At 46.9% G+C, this 20,208-nt stretch overlaps 1 protein-coding gene across 1 annotated transcript in view; it reads left to right on the top strand.

Moving 5' to 3' along the window:
- Window positions 1–2,977: 2,977 nt before the first annotated feature.
- The window catches only part of ube2h (ubiquitin-conjugating enzyme E2H (UBC8 homolog, yeast)), a 31,476-nt gene continuing 14,245 nt past the window's right edge, over window positions 2,978–20,208 (top strand). The window contains exon 1 of the mRNA XM_035425757.1: window positions 2,978–3,251. Within this exon, the coding sequence (XP_035281648.1) occupies window positions 3,199–3,251 (53 nt within the window). The 5' untranslated portion in view covers window positions 2,978–3,198. The remainder of the gene's footprint in view (window positions 3,252–20,208) is intronic.

Here is a 20,208-nt window from a genome sequence, read left to right as displayed (position 1 = left end):
GACCTCTCGCGAGCCCAAGAGCGGGGCAGTACCGCAGGAAAAGCAATCCCTGTGATCAGTAAATATGCGTCCCTGGCTGCGTATGGCTAATCACACCCACATCGCGAGTAAGGAGGTCAATAGCATAAAGCGCGTTTGCATATTCACACAGAAACACAGCATATAAAATCCAAGGTCTTAACAGGGAGGAACGTGCAGATGGGTTCTTTGGCATGTCTATTTCATTAAAAAGGCTTTTTTAGATATGTATGTGTTTCTATGTGTCTGTTGGTTTTTTTTAAATTTCCCCTCAACCAGTCCATCTGTACTGTGTCTTGTTGCTGTTGGCTGCATGACTTCTTCAGGCTCCACCCCCCCTTACAGTCTTGTAGTGAGGAAGGAGAGAACCTGTGACTATCTCTCTCTCATCTTTAAAGGCAAGAGTGCTTTCAATATCATTTAGGCCTGTGCAGTGAGTAGTGCAGTGTGTGTGTGTGTGTCCGTGTCCATGTCCGTGTCTGTGTGTTTCTGGTTGTCCATCTGCAGCTGCTAAGAGAAAGGGAGACATCCATTTCCTGTCAGCCATTTTGACTGCATTTGAGGTGGAGCCCAGCATTAGCCCTGCAGGCTACAGGAGCATAGTAAAGGTATTACGTTCCATTACGTTATGTTCAAAATGGCTTGCACGCTAGCCTTTTGCGTGAGTGCGGCAGGCACCAGGTGAGCCCCGATAACACAAGACTCCGCTCTTCAGCAACAGCTTACCGCAGGTAAGGGATCCCACCTTTTTGTACTCAGGTGTCTTGCTAAAGTCTGGCCGGTGACTCATCATATCTATTTCAGCAATGATTATATGGCCATTTTACTGAGGCCAATTACTCACTTTGGCTTGCTGCAGTGCATTACCCCATCACCATCCTTGAGGAGCCAACGTTCCCGCCCCGCCACACCCCTCCTCGAAACGTCTCCTGAGGAGTTACAAAACCGTTCAGCATAAACTTCCTGTTCAATAGGTGGAACATTGGAAATGTAACAAAGCATTCTGCCCATTGAATAAGCCCAGTGCCTTTGCCTTTGACCCCTCCAGTGATGAGCCGGCTGGGGAGTTGTGTGGCAGGGATTGTGGAAGCGCTCCTGAATGGGCAGGGCTGAGCATCATGGGAAATGGCGGTGAGAGGAGAGTCTGTCAAGGTGCAGAAAATGGCCTGTGGGGAAGGTGAGCTAGTCTGCAGTACACCCCCCTGCCCTTCATTCAATTGCCCAAATCACTCAAACATTCGTCAGCAAACGGAGCTGAACGAGTCAACAAAATGGCTGCCCTCAACACAAGCTCAGGGAATGTTTATGGACCCAATTCAACACACAGTTTAAAATATTGACCACATTGCAGTGGCTCTCATTCAGGAAGGGATAAAATTGAAAGCATGGAAAAAAATCTAATCTGTTTTTATGGTCAGATGCCTTTCTCCTTAGTTTCCATCTGCACGGTAGGTTTTTTCCAAGTGAATCACTTTGCCTGAAAGAGTACCTTTGTTTTGGCAAAGTCCTGTTGAAGCTCAGTGACCTATAATTCAAGAATTATGATCACTGAGGTTTAACTGATGATGTGTCATCCATTTCACATACTGTTATACCATTGTGGAATTTAGAATCCTACTATTTTCCTGTTCAACTGATTACCCATTAAGAAGCCCCTGAATAATTTCCCAGTCTTTCTCTGCATTGTCTGTCTGCTTTTTATTGTGTTCACTCTGAAAAATGTCCACTGTTAGCCATTGAGTAACGTTCTGCGAAATAAAGATTTAATTTATGACCTTTAAATCTTGTTGTTGTTCTTACATTTATATATTCAGTGGTGCTTATGTTTTTACCTGGTTGATGTGTAATCACAGCATTGAGTTCTGATGTTGACAGTGAAAAGTGCACATTTACTAAACAACTGGTGCCCAGTGACTGACTGAGTGGTGGTATTTATCTGCATACAATGCTATTGTGCAACACAGAAGCTTGAAGATAATCTTTAACTTTTATTTTAGAGCCTCAAGCATTCTTTAAAATGTATCACAGCTCTTCCTTTTAGTTTAAAAAAGACAAAGTATCATACTGTATATCGTGAATTGACTGTAGCTCCAATTCATCCTATTACACCTTTGTTACATAAGTTATCAACCAAAAAAAACAACAACCAAGAATCAGAATGATACACTGATAGGTTGATTTACTTTTCTTAAAAGTGGCCGGTTGCCTAAATAAATCACTTTCTAACAGTGAAGCCTTTCACAATAAGGGAGTGAGTACCGATTTCCAATTGAAACGTGAGTTAAAGATTTGCGTAATGCATGACTAATTTTACTGAGGAGATCCACAACAGGCGTATCTGATGTTAATGCCCAATCTGCACCCACAACTCAGCTGGTTTATATATATATATATATATATGTGTGTGTGTGTGTGTGTGTGTGTGTATACTGGTTTTTTTTTGTTGTAAATAAAAATATTTCTGAAATCCTTACTCTTCATTTGGATTTCATACAGAAAATAAAATCAATTCCCTGGAAAAGAAGTGAAGTATAAGAATTCAGGGAAATAGGGAAATCTTGTATTCGACTTCCTCTACTGCTTAGGCCACTATCAGACTTAGAATAATGTGATGACCATCCGCAACATTTAGGTATTAGTCACGTTACTTATATTGTTCATTAAAAAGGCTTCAGACCATCTCCTCTAAAATCATATAGGCTAAAGCTGGCAATGCTAAAGGTGGTGATTAGTTTTACAACCAGTGAAAATTCAAAAAATGTAACTTCTATTTGCTTGTCATGCTGTAGCATACTCATCAACATGTTGTTTTCAAACATTCGCTGTGAAAAGCGCAGAGAGGAGCATTGAAATCAACGCTCAAATTTATCCAGACTACAACTGAAGCATGCGATTTGTTTTGACGCTTAAGCCCTCCTCTTCAGTGCTGTCGATGACATATGACGTAATCGGCGGAGGGATAGAAGCTTCAGGACAGAGAGAGAGAGAGAGAGCGAGAGAGAGAGGGTACTGAAATAGAGAGAAATTGCAACGGAGAGAAAGTGGGGGGACCGCGTAAAGATTGTATATTGTCTGCCATTTGTGCAGGCCAATGAAAAATAACAAGTAATATAAAAGTCAAACGTTCGAGCGACCGACAGAGGAGATTATTGCACTGTTATTCTACAGAGGAATATAAAAATGTCGTCTCCAAGTCCGGGTAAAAGGCGAATGGACACCGACGTGGTGAAACTGTATCCTTTTAAGAACATAAACAACAGAAACAGAAGAAAAGATATTCCCTTGTTATACCGCATAGTAATGACAGTTGTTTTAAAAACAGAGTTATAACGTGTAATCTGTGTATGGTATTTGTTTGCCTTGTTTACATGTGTGAGTGAATAATAATGTCAGAAAGGTTGATGTTTAAGGTTTTTTATGACAAAAGTGGAAATGCTGTTTTGATGATCGCCAGATGATTCCACATCGGATTGCCCATAAAAATACCTAGCTAGCTAGAAATATGGATTGTTAGCTAGCCTACAGTCATGGGCTTACTGACGACCTAGTCAACATTATCAAGCTGGTTATCTAGCCAGTAAAGCTAAGTCGTTGAAATGTTGAAAACGTCAAATATGTCCTGCGAAACGCTTTTGTCATTTTGTTTGCTCAGTAGCCAGCTAGCTGGATAACCAATAAGAAAAATTACAGTTATTGTTGCACCAAATTAAACAGCTGTCGATAAGTGCTTTACACATAGCTAGCAGGCCAGTTTTTATTTTTGCTTTTAATATAACGTTACTTGGCTATTATTTTTTGAGCATGTAAACTGGCTAGGTATCTATGCGTCTTAGTTGCTAGTTAGCTATTTGAATTTTATTGATTTGGAACCATAGCTAGCGTTGTGCTAGGCTAACTAGCAAGCTACAGTGTTAATGGTGGAATGAAATAAATAAATAAATAGATACATAGATTAATCGGTACACAGCCAGGCTGTTTCTACACAATAGGTCAGCAAGGGACAAGGTAATTTCTGGTTAGCTTGCTAGGTACTCACTTCGAAGAAAATTTAGTGAACACAACGCCTGGTTGCTAACGCCTGTTTACAGGCCGTATTTGGATATTTCAACTGTTGACTAGTACTGGCTTCGTTTGAGACAAAACGTTTGATTTTCCCCTTCAGTCCATGAGATCTTGTTTACTGTTTGGAAAGATAAATAGTTGACTTCTGAAATGTTAGGGGGTTGGATTTTACGCTTTAATTTGGCTGACGTGCTACTTACTGGCTATCCTGACTACAGTAATCTTGTTTCACCTTGCTAGCTAGATTAACATTAAATATTTGTGTTGTTTAGCTAATAACATGATGTCATTGTGAGAAATATTGGTGAACTAATTAGGATGACTCGCTATACTTCAATTTCCAAATAGATTGTTAATCTGCTCATGCATAACAGGGAGTGGGAACTAAAAAAAAAAATGCGTTTCTCACGATATGGCACTTAGCTAGTTTTATTCTCCTCGATCAGCTGTTCCAAAGAATTACAAGTGATTTCAGACTATGTTGCTTATTCTCGTTTTGGGTTCTGTTTTCGAACCCACTCAGTGTCGCCATTACGTCTTCGTCGTGAATAGAGTTGTAGCGAGAGGACAACTTTTTTTGCGTTAGATAAGTTGTTTTTCGTCAGCGCAACTCTCAACCATTGTCTTTAATATGCGTAGTGTTGCATATCTATTTTCAACCCATTCGATAGTTCAAATAACAGTAGAACTTATATAGCTGTATACTTGTGAGTATAGGGCAGAAATGCACTCCATGGCTAAGTAGCCCACTTTATGTAACTACAATGTGCCAAAATGTGGCGATGCCGTTTTAGCCTGTAGCCCTTGTTGCACTCATGTAATTCGAGATTTAGCTAGCCAGCAAATTCAACCTTAACTTTTGGAATGCACGATGTTAGGATGTATCCGTAGTTAAGCATGTTGTATTTTTTATGTATTTTAGCACACCAGATTCGTTTTATGTGTACTCGTGATGTTTCATCACATCTTCATTGCATTGGTTGGCTTCTTTTATAACTTCGAATGCAAATCCCCACGTAACTCAGATGCTCTGAGATGGTTATGGCTTCAATGTATTCTTTTAGCAAAGCAAGTTATCTAGGTGCTTGCATTTAAATAATGAACAAGTGCTTCGTTGTACTGAAAAGTTTCCACGAACCCGTAGCCATTGAATGGTTCTCAACTAGCCTAGGTTATGCGGTCTACTTCCCACTGTGATGACTTATTTCCGCAGTTGCCTAAATGTTCTAGAAATGTGTGCTGCAATGACTTGAAAAATATATATTTGCATTTTTTCACTTTATAAGGCTAAAACACTCGACCGCAAAATATGTCACCTGGTATGTCTTATATGGGGTTGACAACTGAAAATGCGCTTTCTTTTCCAGACATCAACAAATATGTAACAGAAAATTAGTTTAACCCAGTTATCGAGCTCTTGTTAAGGTTCAGAAGGGTGAGAGCAAGTTTTGTTTTTGTCCTCTTGCAGTGAGAACTAGCATACTGATTGGCCAGGCTGTTACTACCCGGAAACTGGTCGAGGGTGGGACTACACCAACAGCTGATACAGTGACAACAAAGCTGCTTCGCCTTACGGGTGAAGTGGTTGGATTATAAAATGTTGTCCACCTTTTGAACCGAGTAATTTAGAGGTCTTTTAACAAGACACCTGATCCCGCATATTTAGGTTCTCGTTTTATTCTCGACACTGATAGATTTGGGGATGCTTTAATGTTCACAAAATTAATTCAATATTTGAAGTTTTCCCAGGTATAATAAGTTGAGTGATTACAAATACGCAGTTATTTGGTTAAACTTAATTAAGTTTTTAGGATCCTGTATATTTTCATATTTTGGAAATATTGTTGATATGAAATCATCTGTGTGTATTTTACAATCATCATTATGCTCTTGAAGTCCTAATACTTAGTTTTAAAAAGCTTTAAGTTTTTATTATTTTAGCACCTGCTGGATTTTTATTGCTGTCTCATGCTTTCTAAAAGATTGTGCTTCCGTTTGTTTTTTTCTCTAAGTAGCGTCAATCAGAAATAACAGCCAGTTCTGAAAATGCCCTTAGAGCAATTATCACATTGCAAAGGAATCTTATGGACAGAAATGCTCCTGAATGAATAAGTTCTTTGTTTTTTCTCCTGTTGAAATTAATTCAGCCCTTCAGTTCATAAGCAAAGGAAGTGAATGCACTGAAATTCTTGAATTTTTTTTTCTGTTTTATCGGAGGAAATAATGTGATAGATCTTCTTTTAGGGTGAAGTGAGGTTCTCAGAACCGATTGTGCTTTGTCTTGTAGTCTCCCCCTGGTTTGCTGGACATTTCATGTATAAAGTAATATATCTGATAATAGAAGCACTGGCAGAAGAAGGTCCTCCAGCTTCAAGGACACCTGCATGCCAAAATCATTTATTTTTGTGTCCTCCCCCTAGGGGTTGGTATAATTGAGCTCTTTGCTGGTCACGGCAGTGTTTCTCTCTCTCTCTCTCTCTGTCCCCCCCTCGCTCTCTCTCTCTCTCTCTTTTTCTCTCTCTTGCCCTCTCGCTGTCTCACTCGCTGTCTCTGTCCCTCTCTCGGGGGTGCGTTGGGGCCATGGCAGCTGTGCTGTGGTGTTGAATACCACTAAATCCCCTCTGCCATTCAGGCCTATGGTGTGAGAGATGCGCCATTCAGCCGTTAGCCCCACAGCTTCTGTTGCTAACGCCGCTGCTGCTGTCAGTGATTTCTGGAAGCAGGTTTCCAGAATGCCAGCTGCTGAGTGGTGGTGTGTGTGTGTGTGCGCGTGTGCGTTCGTGCATGCGCGCATGCATGCATGCGTGTGCGTGCATGCGTGTGTGTGTGTGCATGCACGTGCGTGTTGGTGTGTGTGTGTGCAGGTACATGCGTGCGTATGTGACAGTGTGGCTGTACAGGAGCTCTGGTATTGCAGTGGCACACGCACGCACACACACACACACCTCCCTGTAGTCTGATCACTACTACTTTTCACGGTGTAACCTGACCCTCAGACAAGCATCTCCTGGAGAATACTCCTGTTCTGTGTGGCACTGAGAGCAATTTGCTGCCTGCAGAAGAGAGATGATTTATGGTGCACATCCAAGGGGGAATTCATGTAATGAATGTCAAGGCAACCTCTGTGTAACAATGGCTTAAGCTCATTCGTAGGAACCTCCTGTCCCCTTCCCCAGTCCACTGAACTGAACTGAGCTCAGGTGAGAGGCTTGGCTGGAGGCCTTAGAGCATTGTGCAGCTCTTGGTTTATTTCCTCACTTCATTACCCACAATCCCAGTAGCAGTGGAGAGCCGTCCTTTGTCCTTAGTTTTACTCATTAACCTGAATGCTTAATGGGCATTTACCCTGAACGATTAGCCCTGATTCAGAACTAAATCACTTTTTTCCAATGGCCAGTCACAGAAGGGCTTTTGTTTTACTGGTTTTGTTACGCCTGCACTGGGTAAATATTCATATCCACTAAAGGAAACTAGACTATTGGACAAATCATTTTATCCCTTCAATTTCAGCCCGTTCCTTGCTTTTCTGGTCCAGTTTTATATTCTTTAGAATATGGTCTTGATTTGACTTGATTGTGTCTGATATTTTCTTGAATGAATACAGTGTTATGACATCTTATACTTCCACAGGCACCAGTGGATTTGGGTTTTTAGGCTGCATGTATGCCCAGTTTTGTACATACTGAGTGTAATGAGAGATTGTTTGGTAATGTGTTCAGAAATAGAATGCCGCAGGGGAGATTTGACATTTTCATTACCAAACCGAGGCGGATGCTAGCGCTCCGCTTTAGCGGCTGTGCTTGTACCCCCGTTTTTAAGATGGAGAAACGTAGATTCAGTTCTGCTGATGCCGCGTCTGAAAGAAGTTGAGTTAATGCCACCGTCTTCCAACGATAGCGACTTTTAACTCTTTTGCAGAATTATAACTTCAGTTTGAATGCCACTTCAGTCTAAATTCCTGGTCATTATTTTAGTTTTTTTTTTAGTTTAGTTTATTTAGTCTGTATAACTGCTTTCTTTGCTCAGATTGTTGCAGGATTAGGCAGGGGTTGTAAGGTAATGTGTTTTTCCCAGGCATTGCTGGTAGAAATGTACTAATGGAGGCTGTGGATAATTGTATTGGTTGCATTTACAGTGGGCTTAGAATGGCTTGCAGAGTTGGTGTTGTCGAATAGCTGGCACTTCTCTTGTGGCCTAGAACCCCACAGTATGTGCTTTCAGGGTTGAAAACGTGTTTCCTCCTGAAAAATTTGCATGTGCTTCAATGGCTGGCTCACCAGAACTTAAGTGTGCACGGAGGGGGGGGGGGTCTCTTTACTCTGAGCGCCGTGTGGAGGTTGGCATTATGTTCTAAAGCCGCTTCTTTATTGCCCTGGAATGAATGTGCTCTTTATTCCGGCCCTGCCTCCGGTGTTTCACTGTAAGCACGGGGGGGTGGGGGGGGGGGGGTGGGGGGGGGGGGGGTGGGGGGGGGGGGTGGGGGGGGGGAGACCCCAGTGCTGTTTGTGTGCAGAAGGCCGCCGGGGGGCTGGTTTTAAACTGCAGGGCGTGACCTTTGATCAGGTCACTCCTGATTGGCCAGAAATGGGATGGTGCTCCGGCCTCTGTCCACCTGCTGATTGACCGGCAGAAACGTCAGTGATTCATCACCGGGGGGAAATCTGCTATCATTTTAAAAATCTCACATGATTCATTCCTGTGCTTAACACACCAGTTTTTATTTCAAACAGTTGTAGTTTTTTTTTTTTGGTCGTGATTATTATGAATGTTCAAACCATTCTTCTCGCTGTGTTGGAAGGGCGTGAGGGGCGTCGTGCACACGGGTGTTTATTTCGGGACGTCGTGCTCACCTGGTAGCGCCTCGCTCCTGGCCAGCGGTGGCATGGGATTGGAGGAGGGCGGCGACCGCGTTCGCGCCTGGAAGTGTGCGAACGCGCGGAAACTGGGTCCGCCGAAGCGCGTCTTTCACCAGGTCCCACGGGAGGCCTGTCTGTGAGAGCAGGCGCCATTTTGATCAGCGTTTCTGTACCGGGCTGGAAGAGAAGGGGAGGGGTCTTTTATGTCCCGTTATATCACTGGTTTGTGTAAGTTTGCTTGCTCAGCGACTGGCCTTCCACAGTAGTCCAGGCTATCGTCGGGTGTGTTCTAGCTCCTCCCCTTTGTTCTCCTGACCAATCCAGGCCCAGGCCCAGGATTTTGGCGGGTATCTGCTAGTTCTCCCCCCTTGTCATCCTGACCATTCTGGGCCTCCGGATTTGGGTGGGTATCTGCTGGCTCCTCCCCTTTGTTGCCCTGACCAATCCGGGCCCAGGCATTTTGGGTGTGTATCTGCTGGCTCCTCCCTCTCAGGGAGAACCGGTCTGGGCCCAGGCATTGGGCGGGTATGTGCTGGCTCTGCCCCCTCGGAGAGAAGCTGACCGATCCGGGCCCGCTCTTTTGTTGCGATGATGGCGCGTCGAGGTCCGATCCGTTTTCCGCCGCACATCCGAGACGCTGGCTGAAATGACATCTGTCTGGGGTTGGCCGTCACCCCGTGTCACTCACGCGTTTGCATGAGAGAGGCACAGAACCACATGGTCCCGCGGTATTGAGTTGCTTCACCGTTTAACAACCCGCAGTGCACTTTACCCTCCACCCTTGTTCCTGCTTCAGAGTTTGGGGGAATTCAGTTCCACACAGCTGCTGTGAATGAAGGCCCCCGTTAATCTGGAGGAAGCTGGGGTATTATAACCATCACTGCTCTTGTGCAAAGCACCACGGGATTCGACCCAGTGTGTGTGAGCAGAGGACCTGCAGGTTGTTAGGGAAGGCCTGCAGGTTGGTAGGGAAGGCCTGCAGGTTGTTAGGGAAGGCCTGCAGGTTGTTAGGGAAAGCCTGCAGGTTGTTAGGGAAGGCCTTCTTTTTACCAGAGACTCAGTCGCAACATTTCCCTCTTTCTCCAGATGGCCTACTTTGTTTCTGTTTATTTATATAGCTGATTTTCTCATTTATATGCAAAGTGGCGTATAGCATGGTACATACTATAAGGTTAGATCAGTTAAGAAACAGGAATTGACTATAACAAGTGAAATAAGGCATCATCTTCAGAAGCGATGCTGCAGTGCACATGCTGTCATGCTGAACTGTACATATTCAGGGAGGGACAGGAAGTGCCAGATCCACGTGTATTTTTGGCCCTCTCTGCGCACCGTAGGCCTTTGGCCTTGCCTGACATCTGCTCTGTGCACCCCCTCCCGCCTATCGCCTGGCACAAGCCGCCATTCCGTCACTTCGCATCAGGTGCAAGGCAGCACATTCCTTTAACATAGGATCTGAGATGAGCCAATCGCTAGCACACAGAGGAGCAGTCCTGCCCCATACGCTTGTGTGTGTGTGCGCGCGTGTGTGTGTGTATGTGTGCGTTTGTGTTTGTGTGTCTATGAGTGTGTTTGAATATGTGTGTGTGTGTGTCTGTCTGTGAGTGTGTTTGAATGTGTGTGTGTCTGTCTGTATGTGTGTCTGTGAGTGTGTGTGTGAGTGTGTTTGAATATGTGTGTGCGTGTGTGCGTGTGTTTGTGTGTGTGTATCTGTGTCTGTGTCTGTGTGTGTGTGTGTGTGTGTATCTGTGTCTGTGTCTGTGTGTGTGTGTGTGTGTGTGTGTATGTGTGTGTGTGTGTGTGTGTATGTGTGTCTGTGTCTGTGTATGTGTGTGTGTGTGTGTGTGAGTGAGTGGAGGCTGCCGTTACTTCAACAGGAAGGTCTCAGCCTCGGTTCTCAGAACTGACCTCATGTTTCCCATATGGCCTCCACTCTGGTGTCTCAATGTTGTGCTGGACTTGCATATGTGGAAAGCAGACTGTGCTGGGTCTCTCTCCAACCCCCCCCCCCCACCCCATGTGAGGAAAACATCCACCCTAGATCAGTTTACATTTGTTTACAGGGCCCTGCACAGAATGCACACGTGCCCCTATGTTGACAGATTTAGGAGCACACTAATGTGTTCCAATTACTACATGTGCTTCTAAATTATTTTTCCAGTTAGCACACATCGAGTTTCAGGAGCAGTTGCTACTAAAATGGGAGCTCTGTAGAGCCCTACACCATCTTCCTTCTGACTTTTTTTTGTGCCACCTCCTCTGATATGAGGGTATGATGAGCAGTTTGTCGAAGAGTTGTTGAGCAGGAGAGGGAGGTTTGAGTCGGGACGTGGGTCTACTTTGCGGCGGACTCCCTCTGACGGGGCGGGGTGAGTCCCCTGCAGCTGTTCGGTTGCGGGGTTCTCTGAACAGAAGATGAACTCTGAAGTTCCGCTCGCCGTGCGGGCTGATGTCACAGCCGCTGTCTCGCTCGTTCTGAGTGGTCCGGGCAGTTTGGAACGCCGTTTCGCGTCATTGTGCGGCCGCGTCCCGGATTACGCCCGGGAATTTTATTCGCGAAGCTTTTCCGAGCTTCGGTAATTACGTTCGGCCTTCGAGTCAGCGCTGAAGTACACGAATGAATAAGCCACCCCAAAACATCAGAGGTTTCCGTTTTTAATAAGCTTTATGTGGGTAGCCGTGTACAGTAAGTACAGCGGTACGACAAGAAATGTACAGTTAGAAATATCCATAATCCTCAGCCTTGTTTTGAATGACAGGTTTAGATGAATGTGAGAATCTGCATTGGTAGCAGTCTGTAGGATTCTTACGCAGCACTGTTTTCTGTGCAGTGTTGCTTACTTGCTGCTCAAAGATATGTGGACGGGGTTTTGGGTTTGTTGAAACTGTGAAGAAAGCTGAAGTTACCTCATGTGGTTTAGAAATGAGTATGCGATTGGCTGCTGTGGCAACTGTCACAAGGCGCTTGTCTTTTACAGCGAGTCTCTGCATTTATTGGTCAGGAGGGCTTTGGCCAATTGCATTTAATTGCAGTTTATTTGGGAAATGAATGAATAGGTTTAGAGTTTTCAATTAATAAATTGAATTGCAGTTTGTCTTCCTGAATTGAATGAACTGAGATGGAATCGAGCCCAGCTCTGTTGCTTACTCATGGCAGTCTTAAGTTGTGGTCGTTGGGTTCCTCAGCTCGGACGCATCATCCACTTATTTGCGCGTTTGAAATTAAATGGTTATAATGGCAAACAGCTATGGTGCTGGCGTGTGCATGAGGATCTTCCTCAGAGCCGCGTAAGGTTCAGAGCTCTGGGGAGCGGGCTAATTAATGCTGGTGGGGAATCGATCCAGAGTTGGCACTCGGCACCTGCGTTTCATAAGAGATACGTGTGGACACTGGCTCACGGCTCGCTCCTGCAGCCTGCGTCCAGTCTGTCATCTGGTCCTCCGTTCTCAGGGCTGTGGGGGGGGTCAGTCCCATTTAAATTTCTGTCCGTTCAGGAAACAAACAGAAATTCAATGAATTCGCTGGAAAATTTTTTTTTTTTTTTTTTTTTTTTTTTTTTTTTTTTTTTGCTTCGGTTGGTTAATTGAATTTCAATTTGTTAAAGCGAATTGACTGAATTGAATTGGCTTTGACCTCGAACCTCTTGTCTTTTGTGCGTTTCTCAGAATGTGTGCCTGTAGGGATCTAGTGCATGGGGAGGGGCTAGAGACTGGGGTCAAATACTTTATTCAAAGTACTTCAACCCTTTAGACGACAGTAACAAGACTGGAGGTTTCTTACATTTTTAAAGAAAACAAACGTCTATTTTCACCGAAATTCAGCAGTTATTTTGTGTGATTGTTGCCTGCGTTTCGTTCCGTTCAGTGGCACGTCCCATTGAAAATTATCAGGGGCCTCAGAGTGTTTTCAAATGTGACCAGCATTTAAAGAGTTAATGTTATCTCGAGGATATATTTGACCCAAGTTTGGCTGAGAGGGGTCCAAAGGCTTTATAACTGTGTCAGGTGCTCTGTGGGTAATGTAGTGTTTGACCCACAATCTTCCGGCAGCAGCTCGGTGATTTTGTTGAAGTGCGGCTCAGTGAACTTTAGAGAATGTTCTACGCCAGGATGAGGGCAGATGGCTTGCGCTGGAGTTTTCTGTCGTCCTCGTCGTTGGAACTTCGTGTTCTAAAAGCGTGCATTGGCGTAGACCTTGCGGTGCTGTCAGGCGCATCGCAAACACTGGTACCCGCAGGCTGTTTTTCAAAACGTTTTTTTTTTTGCGAAAGCCACATCACAGAAGGAGAAGGGGGCGAGAGGCAGGGCGCCGAAAACGCGTCCGCTTAACGGCCGACGCGCCGCGGGGATCGCTGCACCCCGCCCACGCGCTCCACCCGACGGCGACGAGGCTGCAGCGCGACAGGGCGGGACGTGGGTTTCGGGCTTCGCGCGGCGGGAACGCCGCCGCCCGTTCGATCCGTTAGCGGAGCCCGGCCGCCGCAGCACAGCGATCGGCGGTTTGGAAAGGCTCGGCGGCCCGGCCGGTGGATCTTTCTATCGTCCCTCAGTTTATCCATTAACTACGAACCTCCGGAGTGCTCGACAGCGGCAAAGTTGGTACTGTAGCGGAGCACTTAAGGAACCGCGGGTCACTGCAGAACTTGCCTGGCATGCGGTGCTGTTGTTACGCTGTACAGTTGATTACTTTTGTGCAGGAGAAGCTCTCTGGGTGTGCTTGCATGTGACTGGTGATGAATCGCACCGTGATTCGCAGGGGTTGTGTGTGGTCAGGGTGTGATGTCAGAGCCGGGCCTTTGCCCTGTTTGGGCCTTCCTGCGGAGCTCGCTGTGAACTGGGAACCCGGTGAACACAAAACGTCCTTGCAATGTTGCTGCCATGTAGGGGCTATGTTACCATTAGCAAAAAATTCCACTCACATTGCGAGGACATTTTTTGTGTTGGCAGGGTTAATGCGTTGGACTGTCAGTTCTTAGAATGTGGCCAGTGTCACATCCAGTTTGCTGGGGAATTTTACTGCATCAATGTGTTTGTTTTTTTTAAACCAGTTACTTTTCTCTATTTTGCATTTCCATTTAAATGAGCGACAAAATTATCCATTATATTTGTACAACTTCCCCGTTGTGTGTCTTTGGTTAACATATTTGTGTGTGTGTGCGCGCGCGCGTGTGTGTGTACTTGTGTTTGCGGCTCAGCGGCTCATGTTTTAAGAGCTCTAGAATGTTGTATCCAAATGTGGAAGTCACAGAACTCTGAGGGCGGAGTTATTACTGTCGCCGAGCTGGTTGCTAGAGCGATGTCAGGCTGCGCGTGGCCACGCCTAGCTGCCGTCAGTCATTCATTAATTCATTCACTCACTCATAACACGCTCAACCTGAGTTTCTAGGAACTTCATCACTTCCAAAAAAAAAAAAAAAACTAGTGACCTGAGCGATTCGCCATCGCGTAGAGGGCAGGTTTCAAAGACAGGAAGTCGTTCATTTCCATTTATATTCAAATCCTCTCTGACCCCGCCCCCCCGGCCCCGTATGTAAAGCGGGTTGGGGCTGGATGGGACGGAACGACCCTGTGGCTCGGGAGAGGCCGCTCGTCCGGCTCGAGTCCAGAGGCCAGGCTGACGCGGCCGGGATGAGTGGCGGGGGATTATCCCGAAGCTCCCGGAGAGTAATGAACCGGACGGAGGCCTCTCCTCTCTGAGGGCTCGTGGGTCGGGCCGCCGCCGCCGCGGCCCGCTCCCGGGACCGAGGCAAACGAAAGACGGCGGTAATGGAGTGCGTTTCGCTGAGGTGGCTGAGGTCCGAGCAGTCGTGGGACCTGGCTCCTTCGATACGCGTTTAGGGAATATTGCGACATTTCCACGCTTTTGCGCACCACCCCCCAGCACGCCAGTGTCACTCAGACTGGGCCACTCGATTCGTAATGCAGTGGAAAGACTCCTGTTGAACTGAAAGAAAGACCCCCTTTTATGAAATATTCAAGGGGGTGGTGCTGTCTGTAGAACCCTTACCATGTTTGCCGTGCGTGCAAACTTGTATTTTTCACTACCGAGACCTTTCTGAAATCTTTGTGCAAAAGACTTTTAGCGATTCGTCCCCTGGGGGTGGGGAGTGGATGGGCTATTAATGCCAGCGCAAAAGGTCTGTGCCATGGGTGGGGCCAGGACAGGGAGGACCCCCCCCCCCCCCCCCTCATATTCCATTTGGGCGTGGTCGTTTTCCTCCAGTCTGCCCCCTCCCCCCCAAATCCCTGTGCTCTCTATGTGTTCCAGATAAGGGACTAGGGGGGTGCAGGGGGAGGTCAGTTTGGACACGCCCCCCCCCTCCCCCCCAGGCTAAGGAAGCAAACAGAATGGCAAACAGCTGCTGAAGGAGAGAGGGAGGGAGAGATGGAGCAATAGAGGGAGAGAGGTTGCCCCTCTCTCCTCGTCCACATGCTCTTCCTGTTTGCCTCTCAATTCTAATATTTCTCTCGATTGGATCAAAGAAAAACATTTTTTTTTTTTAACCAATTTCTGTGCCAAAATCTGTAATGTCCCATCAGGTCTGTAGGCCCATCTCATTGCTTTAACAGCTTTTGTTGATTTGAGAGTGCAACAACCAATCATACACCCTGCTGTCATGGTTCACACCGGTACAGTCTGGATCCTGGGTCAGTAGGCCAGGATTGGACCCCCCAGCAGCCCAGAGAAAGGCATCTTTATTCAGCCATACCACCAAGTGATTCACCCTGAGTGACTGTGTGTTATCCATAGGATAACACAGTGCGCTTGAATCTTGTTTTCCCTTTGTTGTCTATGTGAGCAGCTCATTCGTGAGCAGTGGTGATGGCAATCATTTTGTGAGCCCGTTATTAGCAGGCTGTGAAATGATTTGGCTTTCTAAAGGTCATTAAGATCACATACAAATTGTGATGCTGTTCACCAGAGCATCGATGGGCCTTGAATGTTGCAAATCCATGGTGAAAACACAGGCTGAACCCTTATGGCTCTGTTACGAAGGAGCACAGCTATTCGGCAAAATCCGCCTTGCCCCCCAAAAGAACCGCGGCGTTCCACGGACTCCAGCGAATATGCGCGCGCCCTCTTTAGACCTCTGGCGGTAATGAGCGTCCTCGGCCTTCTGCCTGTTAAGTGAGCACATTTATCAGCACAGGGCTGATAGCCTAATGATGTGTGGTGAGCCTTCTGGCACAAAATGGCCGCCTCGCTTCAGCCAGGTAGGAGCTGCGCATTGGTGGGGGCTGGGAGTGTCACTGTAAAAGCGCTTTGAGATCACAAAGATCAAATTGATCACACGAAGATAAATTTGGCCTATTATTATCATTGATAATAAAAAATGATGATATCAATTGGGAAGGAAGACAAAGGCTGGGTTAGGAAACTGACAGGATTTTTCAGTGTTAAACCTTCATCCATGTTGTGTAGCCACGGGCTGGAAAGCCTTGTGCTTTTAAAGCGAGGCATTGTAGCAGGTTAGCGGATCTGGCTGTATCGGTGTAGCATCCCCTGAAAGTCGCTGCACCTCTCTCCCCAAAGCTGAACACAGTCTCACTTCCTGCCTTTGATTTCACGGGGGGCCCCAAATGTGATGCAAACGACAGCCCACATGCAACATTCGGTGCATTCAATGCGTTCAGTCTGCCCCCCCCCCAGAAAGTCATCCTTTTTCACAGTGACTATCTCGACTGGCCTACGACAGCATGCAACTATGGCCGTGAAGTCCTTTTTGAAACAGTGCAGCCGTGGAGGTTGTCTGAAATATCTTCCCACAGTCGCATCCTTTCCTAGAAGGAGTCTGTGCTGGGGTTTGAGTCGACGCTCTGACACGTCCCTGTTTAATCTGCGCCGCTGACCCACCGGGCCTTCGCTAAGACCAGAGTGACAAAGAGGAGGCTTACCTGGAGTCTGGTACAGGTAGCAGGCACATAATGAGATGTGCTGCAGAAGGGCTTAGATATTTGTCTGTGACATAATGGGGGTGATTAAGGCGTGTTCTTTTTAGGAAGGAGATTTGTCCTGTCCCGTTTGCAGGCTCCTGTTTCGTAGCTCTTGTCTAGCGGGCCCCAACGAGTGGCCCCTATGAGCGGCCCCTGTTTAGCGGCCCCAGTGAGTGGCCCCTGTTTAGTGGGCCCTGCAGATAAGGCTAGTACTGGTGTGGCTGTGGCATTGAGTCACAGAGAAACCGTAAAAAAAAACTGTCTCCACTGGGTTCCACTGGGGATACACCATTACTTTGTGAATGTAGACGCATGCATGCATACACACCTGCGTGCACATACGACCACACACACACACACACACACTCAGCGCAGAAGTGTGAAAAGAAGTGACAGAAAATTCTGTCGTATATAATTCTGGACGGGCGGACAGGCAGCGGATAATCCGGCACAGAGATCAGTCTGACGGGGGGGGGGGGGGGGGGGGGCTTTCATCGTACGCGCCTTACGAACCCTCGCGCCCGGCTCCACGGCGCGGCGACGTTAATCTCTTTAACGTCCGCATGTCGTTCCGTTCAGAGCGTCAGAACCATCGCTCTGTAAAGACGCCAGCCTCTGATTCATCTGTGTTTCCTTTTTCTCTTTTTTTCTCCCCCTGACGTTGAAAGGCAGCGCAGAAAGATGATGAAACGCGGAGAAACCGTCGGGGTGTTGTTTTTCTTTTTTTTTCTTTCTTTTGACGTGAGAAGTTTTTTCCGCGGCGAGTCGCGCCGTACGAATTCCTCCGCTTTCCGCTGAGCCGGCCCGGCCCGTCCCGGCCCTCGAGCCGAGCCTCTTTCGTACCGCCGCGTCCCGCAGCTCCTCCCTAACGGCGGACACGCCGTCTCGCGGCTTTTTTAAAGAGAGGGTTCCTTTTTGTGCCCGTTAACGGATTTTAGCCTTTCTGGAAACGAACATGTTTTCTTTCTGGCCTGAGATATTTTTCGCTCGGGTGGCCCGGGTTTGTGCTGAAGACCGCCCCTTAGCCGCAGTGCGGTGCTCAGGAGTGCGGTCACCACTCACTTAAGGGTGGTCCTGAACACAGCGCTAAATTCACACTGCTGTTTGGCCCAAACGGGCATGTTAGGGAAGGCTATCTCTCAGTACATGGAGAAATTCTGACTAAAAGATGAATTTGCCTGGGAGAGGACAACACTAACTCACTCTTAATGAAAACTAACTGGCAGATAACAGCTTGATATAGTTCTGCCAGTTAATGCCGTTCATTTGCAAATTATACATTAATTAATTTTGCGTTTTTCCAGTCAGGTTTTGTGTATTAACTATGAACGGATGGTCCACTCGTGAGCTCTGGTGTGTTCAGTAGAGCGGCCCTACAGTCGGCCAACGAGGTAAAGTCCAGCGGGGCGCTCAGTGGGTGGAACATTCGGTTCCTGGTCTGCAAGGGTGATGAAGCCAGATGGTTGGTAGGGCTTGTACGGTCATGGGGTCGTGGGGTCACAGGGTCATAGGTCAGTGCAAGTTGTTAAAAAGGGCAGTTCTGCTGATGGCAGATGACTCCTTACACCACAAGGATTCACCTCAGGTTCCTTATTCACTGCCGTTCCTTATTACTTGCCTATGGCTGAGCCTGTTTGCCGTTTCACCAGGAACCAGCACCCAAACCACATTTCCCATGTTCCCAACATTTTAAATCATTTTTAATTACAAGTGGTGTTGGAACCCTGTTAAACTGGGCCTCTTAGGGGGTGGAGTACAGTCGACCCTGCCCTTCCCTGATTGGGTGTCACAGGGCTCTACGCTAACTGTTTTCCCAAGGAGCACACGTTCTCCTAAGTTGAAAAATTTAGCAGCACCCTAATGCACCCCAATTCGTAGATGTGCTCCTAAATTATTTTTCCAGTTAGTGCACATCGATTTTCAGGAGCAAGTGTTCCTAAAATGGGAGCACTGTAGAGTTCTGTGTCATAGCCCCAACTTCATTGGTTTTGTAGTAGCAAATATTCTCCAGTTTCAGTAACGTTCACTTGCAAGAATCATAATGGGGTCATGGAACACTGGAACGCAGGTGTTTTGTTTTTTCTCCAGGAGCGAAAGTTTGTGTTGACTGTTTTTTTTGCCTTCACCTCATGATGTCCTTTAACCCTTACTCAGAAATGTTCAGTGTTAAATAAACAGAGTACATATGGCCCCTATTGTACTCTGATAGAGTTTAATTAACCCTGGACATTTTACTGCGTTGTTGACAGTAGGGGTGAGCTTCAGTTGACAGAGCTAGGCGATTAATTATCGCAATTCAAGATATTGAAATGTGACGCGGAGTTTGGCGCGTAGCGAGCGTTTGCTCAGCGTCGAGCGCGGTCGCTGGACACGGAGACGGACTTCCTCTCTCTCTCTCGTGGACCTCGTCCAGCGTTTGCGGTGCTTCCTGTTCGTCTCGTGTCTCTGTTGCCCGAGCTGGCGCTGTCAGATCTCTGCGGCTAAAAATAAATCCCCTGTCGTTTTTAACCCTTTGCGGGGGAGCTGTCGCGGCCCCGGAGAAAGGCGGCAGCTGCCGCGGCTCGTCAGCGGGAGAGCGCCGCCGCCGGTCGTTTGCCGTGCGTTCGCCGTGCGTTCGCGGGACGCTCGTCCCAGATTTCGCAGGGACGGAGCACGTTTTGTCTACCCCAATTCTGCGGGTTCAGAATAACGGCAGAACGCGTGCCCTCCAGCGCACGCCCATAGGAAAGCGCTGTCGACTCATTCCGATGAACGGCTCCGGTCTCCGGCGGTGAGGAGCGCAGGCTTACGGCGCAAACCGCTCGAGACCGAGATCTAAAGAAAGACGGCAGATTACTGGGTTTCGTGGGAAGTCCATAATCTCACATACCAGATGTGTCTGTCCGGGGGCATAGTGACAAGTCTGTAAATTACACAACGTTTAGAGCCGGGAACAATACCATAACCATAAACAAACACAAAGGGGTCACGTCTCCCTTTAAGGCGTGAGGTCACAAACATGTGATTAGAATGTTCTTAACTGAACCTTCTAATTCTGATGTCACAATCACCACTGGTAACTGAAAGCAATGGAGTTCTAGAACACTGATGTAGAATTTTGAAAAAACATTCCAGAAAACATACTCTTCAAAGGGTTAAATAGGCGCATTGTTAAAAGCTCTCCATTCAGAATAGGAATTCCCTTTGATTAGGCTTGTTTGCTCTGAAGCTGATTGGGTAAATGTGGGGGGGGGGGGCTCTCAGGCGTTCAGCTTTATGAAATGGCGCCGGCGTGGAGTTCTTTCGTTGGGCTGATAGCTTTGTGTCAGTGGAAGTCAGTTGGGACGCTTTTATTTAT

Source organism: Anguilla anguilla, chromosome 7, assembly GCF_013347855.1.
Source record: "Anguilla anguilla isolate fAngAng1 chromosome 7, fAngAng1.pri, whole genome shotgun sequence".
Lineage (NCBI taxonomy): Eukaryota > Metazoa > Chordata > Actinopteri > Anguilliformes > Anguillidae > Anguilla > Anguilla anguilla.
The sequence above is the reverse complement of the archived record's forward strand: the minus strand, read 5'-3'. Positions and strand labels throughout refer to the sequence as shown.